Genomic DNA, 22,902 nt, shown 5'->3' on the forward strand with positions numbered 1-22,902 from the left:
TGCGTCCTCAGAATACTGCCCACTGCGGCCTTCTGCCTCCTCAGAATACCGTATGCTGGAGCCTTCTCCTCACTCAGAATACTGTGCACTGAGAGCCTCTGCCCACTCAGAATACTGTGCTCTTGGGCCGTCTGCACACTCAGAATACTATGCCTTCGGGAACTTCCACCTTCTCAGAATCCTTGGTGCTGAAGCCTTCTGCTTCTTAAAATACTGTGCCTTGGGGCCTTCTGCCCTCTCAAAATAAAGCACACTGAGGTGTTCTGCCCCTCAGAATACAGCACCCTCTCCTCCCCCTCAGAATACAGCATTCTGGGGTCCTCCACTCAGAATACAGCACCCTGGGGCCCTCCATCCCCTCAGAATTGAGAACCATGGGGGACTCCCCCCACTCAGAATAGGGTTCATTGGGGCCTCTGCTCTCAGAATATGCATGTGCTCCAGCCCCTGAATTCAGATATTCTAATCTGGACTGGCCTGTATATGAGTGAGTACCGGTCCCTGGGTATATATGTCCTCATCTGGATTGGCCTGTAGGTGAGTGCATACCGACTCCTGGGTACACAGAAACATAGGTGCTCGTCCTGGAAGAGTCTGGGAGAGCTGGGTCAACATGGATCGTGGAAATTGGTGGCGAAATCCAGGTGGCAGCTGTGTGTGTTCTCCCCCACAGTGTCTTCGATCTTCAGCATTCCGAGTATCCGGCTGCATGCGGAGGCGGGAGAGAGCATGCGCGCCTTGGGGAAGAACAGTGGCTACGGCAGGAGCCTGGCAAACAGCAAGCACTGAGGCAGGGGGTCCTCGAGGAGACTCTGGGTAAGGACGGCATAGCAGTCGAGGGCAGACAGTGGGGAGGGTGGTTTGGGAACCGAGGAGTCCGGGGCCGTGGCGGGGGAAGACAGTCTAGGGGGCCGTGGTGGGAGAGGGAGGTCTAGGGAGTTGTGATGGGAGAGGGAGGTCCAGGGGTTGCAGGGGGGCAAGAGTGGTCCAGGGGACCACAGTGGGGAAGGCAGTCCGGGGAGCAGAGGGGTCTAGGGGTGTTGGGGGTGAGGAGGAGTCTAGGGCCCTTGGCAGGGGAGGGCAGGCCAGGGGCCATGGCAGCGGAGGCCGGGCCAGGGGGCCACAGTTGGGAGGACTAGTCAATCATATTGCGAGCTTACTGTGTACAGAGCCCTGTACTAAGCGCTTGGGAGAGCACAATAAAACAATATAACAGACACATTCCCTGCCTACAACGAGCTTACAGTCTAGAGGGGGAGATAGACATTAATTGAAATAAATAACTTACAGATAGGAACATTAAGTGCTGTGGGGCTGAGAAGGGGGATAAATAAAGGGAGCAAATCAGGGAGACACAGAAGGGAGTGGGAGAAGAGGAAAGGAGGGCAGGTCTCTTGGAGGGCAGAGTGTGGGAAGTCCAGGGACCAGGGAGGGGTCGGGCAGTCAATCAATCAATCAATCAATCGTATTTGTTGAGCGCTTACTGTGTGCAGAGCACTGTACTAAGCACTTGGGAAGTACAAGTTGGCAACATATAGAGACAGTCCCAACAGTGGGCTCACTGTCTAGAAGGGGGAGACAGAGAACAAAACCAAACATAGTAACAAAATGAAATAAATAGAATAGATATTTACAAGTTAAATAAAGAAATAAATAGAGTAATAAATATGTACAAACATATATACATATATACAGGTGCTGTGGGGAAGGGAAGGAGGTAACACGGGGGATGGAGAGGGGGACAAAGGGGAGAGGAAGGAGGGGGCTCAGTCTGGGAAGGCCTCCTGGAGGAGGTGAGCTCTCAGTAGGGCCTTGAAGGGAAATTGGTGTCCTTCAGGGGTCGTGGCAGGGAGAGCCATGGTGGCAGCTATTTTCTTCCTCCTTAATGGCTATTTGGGGCTGGCGCTGTCTGTGAGGTGCTTGGAGGTGGCTGCTCCCTGAGCTGACCGACCGGCCTGGTGCCGGCCAGCAGGCCAGATGAACATTTCTGGCATCCGTAAATCCATCAGTTTTGCTGTCGCTGCCGAAACCCCTTCTTTTCCCTGGGGTCTCCCTCCCTTCCTGCCCTTCCCTCCCACCACAAGGGGAGGTCAGAAACAGGGGAAAAGGCAAAGGGGATCCTGATGGCAGTGAGTGTCTACAACTGTTTCCTTCCTCGTCTCCCAGCCCCTGTGATTTTGACCTTGCCACGTTGGGGTCAGCTTAATTATGTGGAGATGGATTTTCATAAATAACACAACTGGTGAGGCTTGGACATCTCCTTGAGACTGTAGCTGGAAGTAATGTTGGCTTTGGAGCAGAGATACAAGCAGATGCTCAACATGGGTTGAATCAGAAGCTTTGAGTTTGCAGCAGCACAGGGAGCGGGCCCCTGGAGCCAGGCAAATGGGACCGGGCTTCCCCCGCGACTCACTGGGTGGGGGCCCCAGGACCAGGAGACACCCCCCAACATGCTGGGCGGGAGCCCTGGGGATGGACAGGTGGTTTGGGCTGGGTGTCTCACCAGCACCCTGGGCAAGGGTCTCGGGAACAAGCAATTCGAACTGGGCGTCCTCCCAGCGAGCTGGGCTGGAGTTGTGGGGATGCGTGATTCGGGCCGGGCATCCCCCCTGCCCACTGGACAAGAGCCTTGGGGGTGGACAGGTGGCCCAGGCCGGGTGCCCTCCCAGTGTGCTGGGCTGGGGTTCCAGGGATGGGCAGTTTGGGGCAGTTTGGGCCAGAGGGCATCGCCCCCCATCACACCAAGTGCCCAAGAACTATACCAACTGCCAGTGGGGGCACCCACGCAGTTCCCAGGGAACGGGATATCATCCGCTCGGAACCACAGCTCCGTTCACAGGTCGGCAAACGTAGACGTACGGGTGCACAGGTGAGCACCACATGCAGTCACTTCACTCTGACCTGGGCTCCCTCCTCTGCCAACGGCAGAGGGCTGTTCTGAGCTGCTGAGCAAACGTGCAATGAAAGTAGAAGACCTTAGTCCCTGCCCTCGAGGAGCTTACACTCTAATGGGGGAGGTGGCAGGGGGAGCAGGAGACCGGCAACAGCCAGAGCTGGACAAATGAAGAGGTGGAACTCATTGCTCCCTCCTTGCATGCACACGAATACACACACGCACGCGCACGCATTGGAGACAGCCCATCCACCTCTGCATCAAACAGAAACTCCTTACCATCAGCTTTAAAGCACTGTCAGCTTACCTCCTCCTGTCTCACCTCCCTGATCTACTACAACCCAGCCCACATACGTCACAGGTCTGGCTTGCCGCTGACCCTTTGCCCACGTCCTCCCTTTGACCTGGAACTCCCTCCTCCCCCATCATATACGACAGACCACCACTCTCCTCACCTTCAAAACCCTTCTAAAAATCACATCTCCTCCAAGAGGCCTTCCCTGATTAAGTCTTTATTTCCTCATTCGCCCTCTCTTTAGCGTCACCTATGCACTTGGATCTAAATCCCTTACTTCCCAAGCGCTTAGTACAGTGCTCTGCACACAGTAAGTGCTCAATAAATACAATTGATTGATTGATTGACTGATTAGATATGTGATAGTCACCCCACCCCCTGCCCCACAGTACTTAGATACATATTCCTATACTCAGCCATTTCTTCTGTTTGTAATATATTTTAATGTCTTTTGTCCCCTCTAGATTGTAAGCTCCATGTGGGCAGGGAAGATATCTACAACTCATTTGTATCGTACTCTCTCAAGTGTGCTTAGTACTGTGCTCTGCATACAGTAAGCACTCAAAAGATGCCATTAATTGACTGATTAAATACTACTGGTTAACTGACTAATACTCTCCCAAACACTTAATACAGTGCTCTGAACAGAGTAAGCACCCAGTGAATACACTGATGATGATGAGTGATGTTGGCAACTCCTTGCCGGTGTCGGCCAGGGTCAGCCAGGGTCAGCATGCCAAAATTAGAGAAAACCGGCCCTGGAGCCTTCTGACCACCCTGTGGCCTCCTGAGACCTTCCCTCCCATCAACCAATAGTGTTTATTGAGCACTTACTCTGGGTAGGGAATTGTACTAAGTGCTTAGGAACGGGCATTAGGTACGTGTGATCCCTCTCCTTAAGGAGCTTACAATCGAGCAGGGGAGTCAGACATTGAAACAAATGACAGGTTGGGGAAACAAGCTGAATAGAAGGGTAGATGGGGGGGTGACAAATACTTAAGTGCTAAAGGGCGTGGACTTAAAACTGCATAGCTGAGGCAGTAAGGGCAGGGAAGTAGGCTGGGGAGATAGGAGGTTATTCAGGGTAGGCTTCCTGAAGGAGATAATGGTTTTAGTAGGGCTTTGAAGACAGGTGGGGGAGTGGTGGTCTGCCATATGTGAAGGGGGAGAGAGTTCCTCCTGATAGGAGGGTGGGTGTGAGCAAGGGGTCGATGGCAAGAGAGATGAGAGTGAAGCGCAGCGAGTGGCTGGCCCCAGAGGTGAGGTTAGGCCAGCGGTCGACCCTGTGGCTAGCCCCATGGCCACTCCAGGCTCTCTCTTTAGCCTGCTCCGAGTACACCCCAGTGATTGGCCTCCAGAGAGCAGTGGCCTGAGCTGTGTGGGCCAGAAGATGAGGGTTTTTTTCTTTTTAATGGTATTTGTTAAAGGGTTACTATGTGCCAGGTATTGTTCTAAGCGCTGGGGTAGATATAAGGTAATCAGGTTGGACACAGTCCCTGCCCCCCATGGGGCTCAGTCTTAGTCCCCGTTTTACAGATGAGGTTACTGAGGCCCAGAGAAGTTAAGTGACTCTCCCAAGGTCACATAGCAGACAGGTGGTGGAGCCGGGATTAGATCCCAGGTCCTACTGACTCCAAGGCTCTATCCCCTAGGCCATGATGCTTCTCTAGGTATGAAGAGAGAACTGCTGTTGCCCACTCAGGACAGAGAGATGCCAGAAAAACCCACTCCAGGCATCAGAGCATGGTCAATGACAGCTGAGATGGAGCCCCTCATGTCCACTGGGTCCCTGTGCACCCTGAGTGGGGGAGTCTCCTCTTAACTTCTCCCCATCGTCATTTTTCAATTCAGTTGGTCCAGCGTCCAGCACCACCAATTTATACATCCTGATTGCTCTAAAAGGGGCTATTGGCCTAATTATTCTAAATGGGGGAAAGATGTATGATTACAGGTTTAATTACACCAAGCGCTGCAGCACTTATTTGATATTAGTGCATATAATGTTGTAGCGATAACGGTTCTATTGGATGATTCTGTAGAAAACTCACCGTTTCCTAACTTAGATGCTTTGAAGTTCCTCCTCCTCCTCCTCAGCTTTTACTGGCCTCCTGATGCAGGCAGGATATAAACGGGTGCCTTCTGTGTAGATGTTGTACTGGGAGCCTCTGGTGTACAAAGCACTCTGCTGAGTGCCTGTGGTGTACAAAGGGCTCTCCTGGGTGCCTGCTGTGTGCAGAGCTCTGTACTTGGGAATGGTGCTAGCAATCTGCATTTCATATCAAATATTTCCATGATCTTTCTTTTCTGATTAGTTCCCCCTATGGAGTAACAGCTAAATTGGATTTGAATTGAATCAACTGTTTGCGTAACCAGAATAAAGAAAAATAAGCCAGCCTCCCCGGTAATTAGCCCTGAGAGTTGCAGTGCTGCACCAGTGCTGCACCAGTGCTGGGGGCGGGGGGAGTGGGGTTGTTGCTTGGGTCTGGTCTATGTCCAGACTTGCATGCGGCGAAGGGGGGCAGGGCCTGAACCAGTTTCTGCCTCATGCAGGTCCGGTTTGGTGAGAGCATCGGCCACCAGCCCACACTCAATAGCCACAGGAATCTCTGTGTTCCCGGCCCTGCCCCTGTTCCCATGTCATGTCTGTCTGAGCCTCTTCAAGTGGCATCGCCAAGGGAGCCACCCCGGCCGACCCCCAGGAACCAAGAAATCAGCAATTACAGCAGTGTCAGGCTCTGCCCTGTCCTCTCCGCTGCAGACCCTGCCCTCCTTCCCCTCCTTCCCTTCTTCCCCTGTCTCAGCCAGGGTTCAACAGCCATTGCTGCTCCCTCAGCCTCTGTCTCCCGGTTTTCCTCCCGCCCCTGGATCTCCCTCTCCCCAGTCCCAGTCTTTCTTGCACTTTCTCCGGGTTTTCCTCCTGCCCCTCGCTGTCCCTCACCCCAGTCCACTAACCTCCCTGCTCCCCCTCCGGGTTTTCTGACTGCTGCTGCGGTAGATGCTGTGGGAAGATTGACAGTCGGAGAATGAATTGACAGTTGGGGAATCGATCCATATTGCGCCAGGCAGCTTGGCTAGGTGGCGGCCCGTGATCTACTCACCCAATGTCCAAACTGTGGGGTTGGAGGGCATCTCCTGGGGCTCGGACCTGTTAGCAGCCAGTGTGGGTGGACCAGACCGAGGGCAAACTGGACCAGGGGTTCTTGTCGAACCGGCTGCCACGCCGGGGACCACATTGCCCTTGCACACGCACCATGCAGCAGAGGTGGGTAGGTCAGGGCCAAAGTGGCCTTGCAGAATTTTTGGGCTGCACCATAGTTTCAGCCTGTGGAAGCATCTTTCCACTGAGGCAGGGCTGGCTGGACACTGTCTCAGAGAATGATTCTGATGGCCCACTTCCCTCTGCTCCCGTAGAATGGCTCCCAGGTACATTATCATCCGCCAGCCCGAACCAGCCTGGACTGACTACTGGGACCATTGAGGGTGAGGGGGCATTGTCTGACCCAGCTGGGCCAACCGCTTGGTCCCTGGCATCATCCTTTCGAGCTGGGTTGACCACTCAGTCCGGGAAGGGGACAGTGTACTCAGTGCTTGAGTACACAGAAGAAGAGTAGAGTAATAACAATTGGAATACTTATGAAGCCCCTACTCTGCATCAAACTCTGATCTAAGCCTGTGGGGGAAATACAAGTTAATCAGGTCAGACACCATCCCTGTCCCACATAGGGCTCAGACTCTCAAGTAGGAGGGAGAATGGCTATTGAATCCTCATTGTATAGATAAGGAAACTGAGACCCAGAGAAGTGAAGTGACTTGCCCAAGATCCTGTAGCAGGCCAGGGCAGAGCTGGGATTAGAATCCCAGTCTCCTGACTCCCAGGCCTGTGTTCTGTCCTCAGGGAGCTTCCCTCCAAAGACTGGGAAGCAGAAAGACATATTATTTACAAATAGTGGGTGCAGGAATGTGACAGGATGAAGAGACAAATGAGTAAGTGTGAGTTAAGGACAAAGCCATACTGATGGATGGATAGGGTCTGGGGAAGAGGAGGTTAATCAGGGAAGACTTCTTGGAGGGGTAGGATTTCAGGAGGTTTTGAAGATGGGGAGTACTTTGGTCTGGTGGGTTTTGGGGAATTCCTGGAATCAGACCTCAACACTCTGCTGCTCGTAGCCCCCCCACCCCCCGACCCCACCTTGTACGTCTCTTGCCCTGGGTTTGATCCCTCACAAAAGACTGTAATCCCAGACCAGAAGAGTCTTTTTTTTTAATGAATTTTGTTAGGTGCTTATGATGTGCCAGGCACTGCACTAAGGGCTGGGGTAGATACATGCTAATCAGGTTGGACACAATCTCTGTCATTCATTTGTTCAATCACAGTTATTGAGCACTTACTGTGTGCAGAGCACTGTACTAAGTGCTTGAGCCCTGCCCCACACGGGGCTCACAGTCTTAATCCCCATTTTACAGCTGAGGTCACTGAGGCACAGAAAAGTTAAGTGACTTGCCCACCTCGGCTACCTTCTGTCCCCAGAGCTTGAGGGGGTTGTGGGCATGGCTGCTGCAGGCGGCATACAGGTTCATCCACTTGACGGCCACATGGAATCATTCATTCATTCAGTCGTATTTATTGAGCGCTTACTGTGTGCAGAGCACTGTACCAAGTGCTTGGGAAGTACAAGTTGGCAACGTATAGAGACGGTCCCTACCCAACAGCGGGTTCACTGTCTAGAATCGTGGGTTTAGCCAAGCTCAGCTGCACATGCGTCTGTTTTCCTCCCATTTCCCTGACATAGACACTAGAACCTGCCTTGCGGGGCAGCTGCCCAACGGTGCTTTGCTCGACTCCAAGTGACCTTCTCCCCACGTGCCATCACCCTCCCAGCTGCACACCCTGGCTCCCCCGTGGCAGGAAACTGCGATGTGGCTGGAACCCCATGAGGCAGCAGAGAGGCCATGTTGACCTCTGACCCTGTACACGGCTCCTGATAGCCACCCACCACATGGAGAGAAAACCTCCCAGGCTGAAGTCTTGACCAAGCAGGCGGGGACCCGGGAGATGGGTCTGGGGGCACAGCTGCCAGGGAACAGTGGACACACGTCCCGGTACTGACACCCTGAATGGAGCAGAGAGAGCGCTGGTGGTTTGGGCTGCGCCCCTCGCAATCTCTCATCCCTGCCCATTAAGTTCCCGCTGGGCCAGAAAGACAGAAGTGAGGAGAGTTTTCCCATGCGGGCCCTACAGCTGGCCAGAGTGACTGAGGCGCTCTGCCGACCCCATGCCTAGTGCTGTGACCCAGCCTTGATATCTGCTGCCATCTTGGCCACCCACATTGGTCTGCTATTTTTCCAGGATTCCCACTGGGCCTCTCCCCTGACCTCTTTCCTGCCTCTATGGGACCAGAAACCCTGGCCCAGCCACGGCCCCAGGAGGGCGGTGACATCCCCTCAGCCCATGTGGAGATGGGAACCCGTTCTAACCCATTTCTGAATCACATTTCTGCCCCTGAGCTGCACCCAGGGCCCTCAGGCCCCTCACCACCAGCCGATCCTCATCCAAGTGCTCTCCAGCTGCCTTCCCCCTCCACAAGCCTCCCTGAGCCTTACTGCTCAACTGAGGGTGCCTGGGCAGGTGCCGCCGGGAGCACAGATGCTCCAGATTGAAAGTTTGTGGCTGCTAAGCCACTCAATTGTACCATCGCCTGCCCATGAGGTGAGCATCTGGCCAATTGACATACTCACCTATCCATCAGTGGATTTGCTGAGCACCCCCTGGAGGGAAGAGCGCTGAACCAGCTGCTTGAACTAGTCTGTCTCCCCCTTTAGACTGTAAGCTTATCGTGAGCAGGGAATGTGTCCACTAATTCTGTTGTATTGTGCTCTCCCATGCACTTAGTGCAGTGCTCTACACATAGAAAGCTCTCAATAAATACCATTGAGTGGCAGAGTACAACGTAAGTAGAAGACACATTCCCTGCCCTCAAGGAGCTCCCCGTCATAGCAGTTTCATCCAGCAAGGGGTTTGGGAGTAAGCAGGAATATTTTAGACTTCCCCATCCTGCCCCCGACTGGACAGAGCCATCATACCCAGTGGGACGCTGGGAACTTCCTGGGTCAGACTGGATGGTCAGGGGGGTTACGATGGCAGCTGGACTCTTCGTAGTTAACCACTTTTCTGTTTGTCTCTCTGCTAGATGGTCACTTGTGAGCAGGGACCACCTGCAAATTGTATACTTCTCGTACATTTCTTAGCATCTAGTGCAGCAGTGCTTGGTGACGATGAAGGGCCAGCCGTGGCAAAGAAAAGATGGGCGGGAGTCGGGCAGGGACTTGGGGCGAGGTGATGCTCCAGGGTGCCAGATCCTGTGTGGAGAGTGATAGAGGCCGAAGACTGTTCCATCCAGCACAGCCTGACAGGGCCCTGGCAGGGCTGGGGTAGGGGTTGTTGGGGCACATTCACTCACACCTGAGAGCTACAAACTAGGATGGGGATACAATAGCCACTGGCCACATGTCCCAAGTTCCAGATAGTCTGTTCACGTCTCTTGTGTCCTGTGGCAACCAAATCGTCGGCTCCCAGACATTGGGCCTCTTGCCTTCTGGCGGGTTCAGAGCAGGCGACCCCCAGACAGCGTTACGTCACCCATGGTCATGTAATCGTCTCACCACTGTGTCAGTGAAAGCAGGTAGAGGGGAGAGATCAGGCCCTACTTAGGGCCCAGCTGCTGGGCTTGGTCCTCAGTCCTCCCATGTTGCCCTAGCCCCTCCCCAGAAATACCCAAAACACAGGCACAGAGAGAGAAAGCGTGTCTCCCCGAGCCTGGCTCCGAGTGGGGCAGAGACACTGGATTTTGCCCAGGGGCTTGATAATGCAGAGTCATCTTGGTGGGCAGCTTGGCCTCCTCTGGCCAGCCACCCCCGCCCGCAACCAGCCCTCCCCCTCCCTGGCTAGCCCCACATCTAGCTCTCACCTCTTCCACACATGAGGCTGGAGCCCAGTTATCTGAGAGTTGAAGAGTTCAGAGGCTATGTGGGCCAGAATGGAGCTGCATTTGGGGTAACCACGAGGAAATGAAGGACCATTTACTGCCCCAGAACCAGGTTGTGTTTCTTGGAGATAGCCATGGCTGGGAACTCCGGATCCAGGATTATGCATGTTTCCTCCCCATCCCTCGTGGAACTGTTTAAGGGAAGCAGAGCTGCAGAGAGCCCTGGGGATGGCACCCGCATGGCCTATGTAGCAGAGGGGAGCTCTGCCTTGCACCCCAACAGCATGGCCTCAATAAATACGATTGATGATGATGATGATGGCCTAGTGGATGGAGCACTGGCCTGGGAATTAGAAGGACCCAGATTCTAATTCTGGCTCCACAATTTGTCTGCTGTGTGACTTTGGGCAAGTCACTTCACTTCTTTAGGCCTCAAATACCTCATATGTCAAATAGGGATTAAGACTGTGAGCCCCATGTGGGGCGTGGACTGTGTCCAAACGAATTACTTTGTATATATCCTAGCGCTTAGAATGGTGCGTGGCACAAAGTGCTTCCCCCTTCTAGACTGTGAGCCTGTTGTTGGGTAGGGACTGTCTCTATCTGTTGATGAATTGTACTTTCCAAGTGCTTAGTACAGTGCTCTGCACACAGTAAGCACTCAATAAATCTGATTGAATGAAGGAATGAAAGTGCTTAAAAAGTACCATTTACAAAAGAATTGGGCAGAATCAAGAGGGCAAGGCATTTAGCTTGCTGATCTACCTAGCCTGCCCCACCACGTAGCTCTCATCTCTTCTGCCCTCTTTGTTGTCCATTTCCCAATCCCAGCTCTCCATAAAGCAGTTGTTTAGGTATCCTGTTGTTATCCCTTCTCCCCACTGAGGGTAGCTTTTTTGTGGTTGAGCATCATTGCATCAGTGATCAATGTGTTACCTAGGTAGCGGAATTCTGCCACAGCATTCAGCTCTGTGTTGCCCATCTGAATTTTTGGTTGTGTGTATGGCTTCGTTGGTGCAGGCTGATGCATCCCCTCAGCTTTCTTTAGAATAATCATTAGCCTGGAGCATTTGGCCGAGCTGGTGAAGTGGTTTACATTTGGGATTTGGGATAGGCCTCTAGGGTGCAGTCATCTACATATGGAATTCTGGAATGACTGTTTCCCAGGACTTTGGATGATGCTCGAAGTTTATTGCAATGGAAGAGTTTCCCAGAGGGGCCAAAGCTCACTCTTATACCTGCTGCATCCTCTAACATGGCTGCCTAGAACTGGTTGCCCAGGACCGGGCCTACTGTCCCCCCGGCTTTATTCCCATTGGTGGTGGGGAATGGCTCAGACAGAGCACCCGTGGCTCTGACCTGGGCAGTCCTACTGTCGTGAAGCTGTCTTAGAGTCTTGATGAACATTTCAGGGCAGCCAAATTCGATTAGGAGTTTCCAGAGACCAGGTACGCTGCGCGAATCAAATGCTTTCAAAAGATCCAGGAAAATCCTGGAAAGGCTTGGTGCTGTTCCCTGCGTAGGACACGCAGCCAAAATCATGGCCGCCCTGCCATGCCCTGGTCTGAAGTCATGTTGTGATTCTGTGAACGTTTGGATGACAGTATCCTTCAGGAGCCATTCTGGGAAACCTGCCCACAACCAGTTGTGTGAACTTTGCCAAGTCACTTCACTTCTCCGTGCCTCAGTTCCCTCATCTTTAAAATGGGGATTCTAAACCAATTATCTACCCCAGCATTTAGTACAGTGCTTGGCACATAGTAAGCACTTAAAAAATACCACAATTATTATTATCATTGTTACTGTTATTGTTGTTATTATCTAGCCAGTGATGGAGAACAATGAGATGCTTCTGTGGTCAGTGCATTCTCTGATATTTGTCTTTCTGGTGTTGGTAACACTGCTAAAGGTGGGAAGCATCATGGGCTTGGGAGTCAGAGGACCTGGGTTCTAATCTGTCATAATTGCTGGCTGTGTGACTCTGGGTGAGTCACTTCACTTCCCTGTGCCTCAGTACCTCATTTGAAAATTGGGCTGAAACACCTGTACTCCCTTCATTTTAGACTGTGAGCCCCATGTGGGACAGGAACTGTGTCCGATCTACTTATCTTGTATCTAGCCCAGGACATAGTACAGTGCTTGGCACATGGTAAGCTCTTAAAAGGTACCAAGATTATTATGGTTATTATCATGGAGATATGTCCAGGACATGCCCAGTTCACTGATCGATTCAACGCTCAGCTCGGAGCAACCCTCTCTCCAGCAGGACCCCGGGACCGGCCGAGACAGGCGCTCACTTGGTAGCTGTTGGCTCGGTGGCGTGACCCTGTGGGGACATAACAGGGTCAGTCGGGGCAGGTCGGCCAGGATTTATCTCCTCAGACCTGGCCGGTGTCGCTCTCGGGGAGGCCCTGCCAGCCCAGACCTCTGTTTCATTCCACTCTCCTTCCTCCCGTAGGAGCTGCTGTGGCGTGGGCGACTACCGGAGCCGGAGCCTGGCCAAGGAGCAGGCTGGTGCTGTTTCTCGTCCCTGCACGGCGAGCAAGGTGCCCCTCTGCCCTACCACAACAGAACCTGCCCAGGTCCCGCCAGACTCCTGCCCCTCTGGGGGCCTGTCTGCTCCTGGCTTCATTTCCCGGAGGCACTACCCTTTGCGGGGGTCCTGCTGTGTCCACTGCCACGGCGCCAGGGTGGATGTGGAGCCGTGGCCGTGGGACAGATGTGGAGCCACCACCGCGGTGCTCCCCCTCAACGAGGACCCCCAAGCGTCCAGCATGAAAGAATGGGAGTTCATGGCTCGGGCAGCCACATTCTCAAACCCGCTGGCTACTAGCTCCCAGCTGGTCCTGCAGGGCTTTGCTCTCCTCGGGGACTGGCCTCACGTGCCTCCTCAGAGACGACACATGCCAACTGGGTGACCGGGGGGCTCTCAGCCGTTCGGTCTCAGCTGAGGCCGGGGAAGGTACATTGACTGTGGCCGGGATGGGATCGGCCTCTTCTGGTAGGGGGACCTCTTCCCTGGCCCTCCGTCCCATCTAACCCGCAGTTCCCTCCCAGTGTGGAGGGACAGGGGTGGGGAGCCCATGTGGTGCTGGGAACCCCGGATTTGCTGAATGGACCCCTCGCCCCAGTCCGCTTCAGAAGGGAGAGCAGACCCGAGTCCAAGGAGCTCCGGGGGCTGTGGAGTCACCCCCACCCACCCCAGTCGGCTCTGGAGACAGCAGGGACTCCCCACTCCATCCCACAGGAAGGGGCATAGCCAGGCTTGGGGGAAGTTGGATTGGTGAGCCAAGGGAGACACCTTGACCTGGGATGAATAGTATGGGGAGGGGTTGGGGGGATGCATGGGGGACACTGCCATTCAGGTGGGGGTTGTGGGAGGGGTATATTGGTCCTATTAGGAGCAAGGTTTGGGGGTTTCACTCCCACTGGGGTAGAGGGGAGCTTGACTAGAGAAGGATCTGGTCCTCCTGGGACCCTGCTCCATTGATGCCTCCGGAGGATGCTTTGGAGTGGAGATGGCCAGACTGTGTCCTTCCTTGGCGGCGGTGGCAGTGCTCAGAGCGATGGACAGGCAGACCACTGAGGAGACGTGGCTCCTAGCCCAGTGGGCATTGCTGCCCGACATATTCCAGGGAGTGGGCAGGCCGCACAGCCGTCTGTTGCTCGGGAGGAGAAAGACTTAGCCCAGGCCCCAAGCCTGTCACCTCCACCACCACACATAAATCCAGTTGTCATGGCTGGACTGGCTGTAGCTCCCAGACCAGTGTGGTCAGCCTGGAGGTTTGTTTTGCCGGGCAGGAGGTGAAGAACTGGGGAGAAAGGGGGTCAAATTCCAAGCTCAGCATCCACCCCTGGTCGGGACCAGCTACAGCTCTCCAACTACAGCTCTGTGGTTTGCCAAGGCGGGAATATTGACTAGACCTTTGCCTTGGTGTGGCGGGCTGGGTCGCACCATGGACCTGCAAGGGCTGCAAAAATGACTACTGGGCATGGGAGGGCATATCTGGGGTGCCAACCCTGGGTGGCTGCTTCCCCAGAGCGCTCTCGGCTGCCCTGCTTCATGGTGCGCCTATGGCTGGCGCAGGAGATTGGTCTGGCTGATCCACGTCCCGTTCCTTTACAACTGGGCTCAGACCTCAGATCTGGTCGCAGAGATGGAAAGCTCCTGGCCTTTCCCTTGCCCACTTTGCAGGCCCCACTTGGGATTGGAGTTTTCAGGGATGGCCTCGGGAACAGCTCCATTTCTCTGCGCCTAGGACTCCCCTCAGAGCTGCGCCCATGGCCCCGCCAGTCCGCCCACATGCCGGGGCAGCAGGAGGGTGGCCGTGGCCCTGACCTGCTTCTCTGCCATTTCCAGGTGGGGCTGTTCGGGAGTCTGGCACCCCCCCACCTTGGGGTGGGGTGGGGGGAACACTAGAAGATGCTCCCACCTCCCCCACCTCTGGTGAGGGGGCACGCTACCCAAACCTGGGCCTTCCCCAGACCCAGCCTCCCATGTGCCTCATCGAACTTGGATATCCAACCCCACCCTCCAGGGCTCAGTTTCCCCAGGACTTGGCCCCTGCTCACCCTCTTGGTGCCGTGGGTATGAGAGCTTCAGTTAGGGGCCGGGCTCTTGGTGTCATGTGTACGAGGGCTTCAGCTGGGGCCGGGCTCGGCAGCCTTCCACTCGCCCCGTCTGGGGGCTCTGGACTCTGGCGGCGCCCAGGACCCGGGGCAGGGAGTGGGACAGAAAGCAGCTGTCGCATTCCTTGTTAGAACTTGTGCTCGTCTGTGTTCTGAGAGCAACCTTGGACTATGTCTGTTGTAACCTTTGTCTTCTGTACCCAGTGAGGAATAAAGTGTAGCTGATCGTCCCTCTGTCTTCTGGGCGGCAGGGGTCTTGGGGGGGGGGGGGGGAACCACCCGCTTTGAGTGTAATCATGTGTGCTGAGCTGCTGCATGATTTTGGTGATGGGCGTCAGAAGTTGGGGAGTGGTGGGGAGTCACCCGCTCCCAGGGGGTGCATCTTCCTCCGGCCTCCCCACTTGCCCCAGATAATAATAAATAATAATTATAGTACTTGTTAAGCACTTACCATGTGCCAAGCGCTGTTCTAAGTGCTAGGGGAGATACAAGGTAATCAGGTTGTCTCACATGGGGCTCAACAGTCTTCATCCCCATTTTACAGATGAGGTAACTGAGGCACAGAGAAGTTAAGCCCAGGGTCACACAGCAATCAATCAATCGTATTTATTGAGCGCTTACTGTGTGCAGAGCACTGTACTAAGCGCTTGGGAAGTACAAGTTGGCAACATATAGAGACAGTCCCTACCCAACTGTGGGTTCACAGTCTAAAAGTGGCGGACAAGTGGCGGAGCGGGGATTAAAACCACATCCTCTGACTCCTAAGCCCACGCTCTTTCCACTATGCCACGTTGCTTCTCCAGGTATTTGTATTTGCTTCTCAAATTAAGGTATTTCAGTCATTCATTCGATCATTATTTGTTAAGTGCTTACTATGTGCCAAGCACTGTTCCAAGGACTTGGATAGATACAAGGTAATTGGGTTGGACACACTCCTTGTCCCACATGGGTCTCACAGTCTCAATCCCCATTTTACAGATGAGGTGACTGAGGCCCAGAAACGCGAAGTGACTTGACACAGCATACGAGTGGCAGAGCTGGGATTAGAACCCACGACCTCTGACTCCCAACCCGGGCCCTTGCAGCTCGACCAAGATCACTTGCCCTATCTGTCCCGGACCAAAGGGGTCTAGCTGCCCGATCCTCTCCTTGATAACCAGCGTGGCTCAGCGGAAAGAGCCCGGGCTTGGGAGTCCGAGGTCACGGGTTCTAATCCCAGCTCCACCGCTTGTCAGCTGTGTGGCTTTGGGCAAGTCACTTAACTTCTCTGGGCCTCAGTTACCCATCCGTAAAATGGGGATTAAGACCGTGAGCCCCACGTGGGACCACACCTTGTATCTACCCCAGCGCTTAGAACAGTGCTTTGCACATAGTAAGCGCTTAACAAATACCAGCATTATTATTTATTATCATTGATATTGAAGGTGGGGTCAGAAGGGTCTCCGGGGCCAAGCTCCAGGACAGGGGTGGGGGGTCGGTGGAGAGATCGGGGCGCACCACACTCCAGGCCTGCGGCCCTCTCCACTCCTCACTTACCTCTGACCCAGGCCCTGGACCCTCGGGGACCGGTCCGAGGGAGGACCCTGGGTCCCCTCGCGTGGCCGTCGAGCTGTCCCGAGGGCGGGGGGGGGGGGGCATGGGCCTCCCCCCCCGACCCCGATAAGGAGTGATGGTATTGACACTTGCCTACTTGTGTTTTGTTGTCTGTCTGCCCCTTCTAAAAAAAAATAGTATTTGTTAAGCGCTTACTATGTGCCAAGCACTATTCTAAGCGCTGGAGGGGATACAAGGTAAGCAGGTTGTCCCACGTGGGGGCTCATAGTCTTCATCCCCATTTTACAGATGAGCTAACTGAGGCACAGAGACGTTAAGTGACTTGCCCAAAGTCACACAGCAGACAAGTGGCGGAGTCAGAATTAGAACCCATGACCTCTGACTCCCAAGCCCAGGCTCCTTCCACTGAGCCACGCTTCTCATGTCTGTGAGACTGTCTTCTAGGCTGCGAGCCCGTTGTTGAATCAATCAATTGTATTTATTGAGTGCTTATTATGCGCAGAGCACTGTACTAAGCGCCTGGGAAGTACAAGTTGTCAACAATCTCTACCCAACAGTGGGCTCACAGTCTAGAAGTTGAAGTTGAATAGGGATTATTATTAATAAGAATAATAATGGCATTTGTTAAGCACTTAATATGCGCAGAGCACTGTTCTAAGTGCTGGGGGGGATACAAGGTGATCAAGTTGTCCCATGTGGGGCTCACAGTCTTAATCCCCATTTTACAGATGAGGTAACTGAGGCTTAGAGAAGTTAAGTGACTTGCCCAAGGTCACACAGAAGACATGTGGCGGAGCGGAATTCGAACCCATGACCTCTGACTCCAAAGCCCGGGCTCTTTCCACTGCCACGCTGCTTCTAGACTGTGAGCCTGCTTTTGGGTAGGGACCGTCTCTATAGGTTGCCGACTTGTACTTCCCAAGCGCTTAGTACAGTGCTCTGCACACAGTAAGTGCTCAATAATTACGATTGAATGAATGAATTTATTTTATTTTGTTAATATGTTTTGTTTTGTTGTCTGTCTCCCCCTTCTAGACTGTGAGCCCGCTGTTGGGTAGGGACCGTCTCTAGATGTTGCCGACTTGTACTTCCCAAGCGCTTAGTCCAGTGCTCTGCACACAGTAAGCGCTCAATAAATACGATTGAATGAATGAATGTTGCCGACTTGTACTCCCCAAGCGCTTAGTCCAGTGCTCTGCACACAGTAAGCGCTCAATAAATACGACTGAATGAATGAATTTATTTTATTTTGTTAATATGTTTTGTTGTCTGTCTCCCCCTTCTAGACTGTGAGCCCGCTGTTGGGTAGGGACCGTCTCTAGATGTTGCCGACTTGTACTTCCCAAGCGCTTAGTCCAGTGCTCTGCACACAGTAAGCGCTCAATAAATACGATTGAATGAACGAATGCTTCTCGTCTCTATATGTTGCCCAATTGTACTTTCCAAGCGCTCAGTGGAGTGCGCTGCACACAGTAAGCGCTCAATAAGTACAGCTGAATGAAGGAATGAATGAACGAGTGGGTGGCTTGCCCGGCGGGGGAGCCCCCTTCCCCTCCCTGCCCGGCCCTGGGCGGCCCTGGGCGGTGGCAGAATCTCCTCCCCCTGGGCTTCCAGGCTGTCCCTCCATCCCCTCGCCCCGTCCTACCTCCCGTCCCTTCTGTCCTTCTCCAGCCCAGCCCGCACCCTCCGCTCCTCTGCCACTGCTAACCTCCTCACTGTGCCTCGTTCTCGCCCATCCTGTCGTCGACGCCTGGCCCGGAATGCCCCCAATCCCTCTGCCCATCCGCCAAGCTCGCTCTCTTCCTCCCTTCAAGGCCCTACTGAGAGCTCACCTCCTCCAGGAGGCCTTCCCACCCTGAGCCCCTTCCTTCCTCTCCCCCTCGTCCCCCTCTCCATCCCCCCATCTTACCTCCTTCCCTTCCCCACAGCACCTGTATAGATGTATATATGTTTGTACATATTTGTTACAATATTTATTAATTTATTTTACTGGTACATATCTATTCTATTTATTTTATTTTGTTAGTATGTTTGGTTTTGTTCTCCGTCTCCCCCTTTTAGACTGTGAGCCCACCGTTGGGTAGGGACCGTCTCTATATGTTGCCAACTTGGACTTCCCAAGCGCTTAGTCCAGTGCTCTGCGCACAGTAAGCGCTCGATAAATACGATTGATTGACCCGCACTTGGGCGACGGTCCCTCCGCCGGCAGCCCGCGCCGTTTCAAGGCCCCTCCGCAGGGAGCCCGCGCCGTTTCAAGGCCCCTCCCGCTAGCGGTCATCATCGTCAATCGTATTTATTGAGCGCTTACTATGTGCAGAGCACTGTACTAAGCGCTTGGGAAGTACAAATTGGCAACATATAGAGACAGTCCCTGCCCAACAGCGGGCTCACAGTCTAGAAGGGGGAGCCAGAGAACAAAACCAAACATATTAACAAAATAAAATAAATAGAATAGATATGTACAAGTAAAATAAATAAATAAATAAATAGAGTAATAAATATGTACAGACATATATACATCATCAATCATCATCATCAATCGTATTTATTGAGCGCTTACTATGTGCAGAGCACTGTACTAAGCGCTTGGGAAGTACAATTGGAAACATATAGAGACAGTCGCTACCCAACAGTGGGCTCACAGTCCAAAAGGGGGAGACAGAGAACAAGACCAAACCTACTAACAAAATAAAATAAATAGAATAGATATGTACAAATAAAATAGAGTAATAAATATGTACAAACATATATACATCATCAATCATCATCATCATCATCAATCGTATTGATTGAGCACTTACTATGTGCAGAGCACTGTACTAAGCGCTTGGGAAGTACAAATTGGCAACATATAGAGACAGTCGCTACCCAACAGTGGGCTCACAGTCTAAAAGGGGGAGACAGAGAACAAGACCAAACCTACTAACAAAATAAAATAAATAGAATAGATACGTACAAATAAAATAAATAGAGTAATAAATCTGTACAAACACATATACATGTATACGTCCCTCCGTGCGCCGACCTGGCCCACCCCCAGACCGTCCTGCCCAACCTGCTGGGCCACGAGAGCCAGGAGGAGGCGGGGCTGGAGGTGCCCCAGTTCTACCCACTGGCCAAGGTGCAGTGCAGTGCAGTGCAGTGCTCGGCCGAGCTGCGCTTCTTCCCGTGCTCCGTGGACGCGCCGGGGTGCACGGGGCTGGAGCGGCCGCTGCCGCCGTGCCGGCCGCCGGGCGAGCGGGCCCGGCAAGGCTGCGAGGCGCTCCTGAACAGGTTCGGCTTCCACTGGCCTCACCGGACCTCCTTCTCGCCTGTCATCATCATCATCATCAATCGTATTTATTGAGCGCTTACTAAGTGCAGAGCACTGTACTAAGCGCTTGGGAAGTACAAATTGGCAACATATAGAGACAGTCCCTACCCAACAGTGGGCTCACCGTCTAAAAAGGGAAGACAGAGCACAAAATGTCCCGCCATCGACCCCTGGCCCACGTCATCCCCCGGGCCTGGAATGCCCTCCACCTGCCCATCCTCCAAGCTTGCTCTCTTCCTCCCTTCAAGGCCCTACTGAGAGCTCACCTCCTCCAGGAGGCCTTCCCAGACTGAGCCCCTTCCCTCCTCTCCCCCTCGTCCCCCTCTCCATCCCCCCCATCTTACCTCCTTCCCTTCCCCACAGCGCCTGTATATATGTATATATGCTTGTACAGATTTATTACTCTATTTATTTATTTTACTTGTACATATCTATCCTATTTATTTTACTTTGTTAGTATGTTTGGTTTTGTTCTCTGTCTCCCCCTTTTAGACTGTGAGCCCACTGTTGGGTAGGGACTGTCTCTATATGTTGCCAATTTGTACTTCCCAAGTGCTTAGTACAGTGCTCTGCACATAGTAAGCGCTCAATAAATACGATTGATTGACTGATTGATTCCTCCCTTCAAGGCCCTGCTGAGAGCTCACCTCCTCCAGGAGGCCTTCCCAGACTGAGCCCCTTCCTTCCTCTCCCCCTCGTCCCCCTCTCCATCCCCCCCATCTTACCTCCTTCCCTTCCCCACAGCACCTGTATATATGTATATATGTTTGTACAGATTTATTACTCTATTTATTTATTTATTTTACTTGTACATATCTATCCTATTTATTTTATTTTGTTAGTATGTTTGGCTTTTGTTCTCTGTCTCCCCCTTTTAGACTGTGAGCCCACTGTTGGGTAGGGACTGTCTCTATATGTTGCCAATTTGTACTTCCCAAGCGCTTAGTACAGTGCTCTGCACATAGTAAGCGCTCAATAAATACGATTGATTGATTGATTGATTCCTCCCTTCAAGGCCCTACTGAGAGCTCACCTCCTCCAGGAGGCCTTCCCACACTGAGCCCCTTCCTTCCTCTCCTCCTCATCCCCCTCTCCATCCCCCCATCTTACCTCCTTCCCTTCCCCACAGCACCTGTATATATGTATATATGTTTGTACATATTTATTACTCTATTTTACTTGTACATATCTATCCTATTTATTTTATTTTGTTAGTATGTTTGGCTTTTGTTCTCTGTCTCCCCCTTTTAGACTGTGAGCCCACTGTTGGGTAGGGACTGTCTCTATATGTTGCCAATTTGTACTTCCCAAGCCCTTGTACAGTGCTCTGCACATAGTAAGCGCTCAATAAATACGATTGATAAATACGATTGATGATGACGCGCAGCGCTGCGAGCGGCTGCCGGTGCAGGGCGGCGGGGAGCTGTGCGTGGGGCGGAACCAGTCCGCAAGTGGGGCAGGCGCGGACGGCCGCTAGGTGGCGCCACCTGCTGCCCTGAGTTCGGGTCCAGCCACCCGCAAGGGAGGGCGCCCCCTGGCGGCGGCGTTGGTTCGAATTCGGGCCCGGGCCTGGACCACAGTTCGAATCCAGCCTCCTTCTTCTTCTCCTCCTGCCCCCGGGCCCTGCGCATCCCCTTCCACCTCAACTACCGCTTCCTGGGCCAGCCGGACTGCGGGGCCCCCTGCGAGCCGGCCCGCGCCCACGGGCTCCTCCACTTCAGGCCCGAGCAGCGGCGCTTCTCGCGCGCCTGGTCGGCGTTGTGCTGTGCCTCGGCGCTGTTCACCGTGCTCACCTACCTGCTGGACGCACGGCGCTTCAGCTACCCGGAGCGGCCCGTAGTCCTCCTGTCGGGCTGCCACGTGGCCTGGGCCGGGGCCTACCTGGTGGGCTTCGCGCTGGGCGACCGCGCCGCCTGCAACGAGCGCTTCGCCGCCGACGGGGCGCGCACCATGGCGCGGGGCACCGAGCGCGAGGGCTGCACGCTGCTCTTCGTCACCCTGTACTTCTTCGGCATGGCCGGCTCGGCCTGGTGGGTCGTCCTGTCCCTCACCTGGTTCCTGGCGGCCGGGTTCAAGTGGGGCCACGAGGCCATCGGGGCCAACGCCGCCTACTTCCACCTGGCCGCCTGGGCCGTGCCGGCGGCGCGGACGGTGGCGGCGCTGGCCCTCGGGCAGGTGGACGGGGACGTGCTGAGTGGCGTGTGCTTCGTGGGGCTGCGCAGCGTGGGCGCCCTGGGCGGCTTCGTACTGGCGCCGCTGCTCACCTACCTGGCGCTGGGCACGGCCTTCCTGCTGGCCGGCTTCGTGGCCCTCTTCCGCATCCGCACGGCCATGAAGCACGGCGGCGGGCGCACGGACAAGCTGGAGCGGCTCATGGTAATGACAGGAGTAACGATCGTGACGGTGGCCGTTAAGGCTTACCGTGTGCCGAGCGTTGGGGTAGACACAAGACTCTCAGGTTGTCCCACAGGGGGCTCGCATCTTAATCCCCATTTTACAGAAGAGGTCACGGAGGCAAGTGACCGGCCCAAAGTTTTGCATCTGACAAGTGGCGGAACGGGGATTAGAACCCTCAACCTCCGACTCCCAAGCCCAACTCCTCTTTCCACTAACCCACGCCGCTTCTCTCTCTTCTCAGGTGCGCCTGGGTGTGTTCAGCGTGCTGTACGCCGTGCCCGCCGCCGCCGTCCTGGCCTGCCACTTCTATGAGCAGGCTTTACGCGCCCAGTGGGACCGCCGCTGGGCCGCACAGAGCTGTAAGAGCTTCGCCGTGCCCTGCCCGCCGCCACCGCTGCCCGCCGGCCCCGACTTCGCCGTCTGCATGCTCAAGTACCTCATGACCCTGGTGGTGGGCATCACGTCGGGCTTCTGGGTGTGGGCGGGCAAGACGTTGCAGGCCTGGCGACGCTTCTACGCGCGCCTGGCGGCCCGCGGCAAATGGGGGGAGACTGCTGTCTGAGGCCGGCCAGGGGTGTGCGGCCGACAGTCAGTGCGGGGCCGCCGCCCTCCGTGGGTGGGCAGAGAAAGACCACGGGTCGAGGTCCAGCCGCCCCAGGCCCACCCCATTCAATGACCCCGGCATCCAGCTGGGGATACTTGCTGGGTACTGGGGCGGCCTGGAAGTTGGGCCCGGTCTGGAGAGGCACTGGTCTGTGGCTTGGACATGCGAGATCTTCCTGGGTCTCAGGGCCAGGCCCGGATGTGTCCCGTAGAGCCACTGACCATCCTAGCTGCA

The 22,902-nt window shown here is 54.3% G+C and overlaps 2 protein-coding genes across 3 annotated transcripts in view; both read left to right on the plus strand.

The window, feature by feature from the left end:
* CDK14 (cyclin dependent kinase 14) overlaps positions 1-12,711 on the plus strand; it is a 77,722-nt gene extending 65,011 nt beyond the window's left edge. For both annotated transcript variants that reach the window (XM_038767521.1, XM_038767530.1), the window contains 2 exons: positions 674-816; positions 12,630-12,711. In XM_038767521.1, the coding sequence (XP_038623449.1) occupies positions 674-789 (116 nt within the window). In that variant the 3' untranslated portion in view covers positions 790-816; positions 12,630-12,711. The remainder of the gene's footprint in view (positions 1-673; positions 817-12,629) is intronic.
* Positions 12,712-19,355: 6,644 nt separating this feature from the next.
* FZD1 (frizzled class receptor 1) lies at positions 19,356-22,643 on the plus strand (the record flags this gene model as incomplete). Its single annotated transcript, XM_038742296.1, is given in 4 exon segments — positions 19,356-19,645; positions 21,045-21,114; positions 21,117-22,043; positions 22,306-22,643. Coding segments are annotated over 4 exon segments (1,608 nt in total), but the record flags the coding sequence as incomplete, so codon positions are not given.
* Between the last annotated feature and the right edge of the window lie 259 nt (positions 22,644-22,902).

The sequence above is a fragment of the Tachyglossus aculeatus genome, chromosome 2, assembly GCF_015852505.1.
Source record: "Tachyglossus aculeatus isolate mTacAcu1 chromosome 2, mTacAcu1.pri, whole genome shotgun sequence".
Taxonomy (NCBI): Eukaryota; Metazoa; Chordata; class Mammalia; order Monotremata; family Tachyglossidae; genus Tachyglossus; species Tachyglossus aculeatus.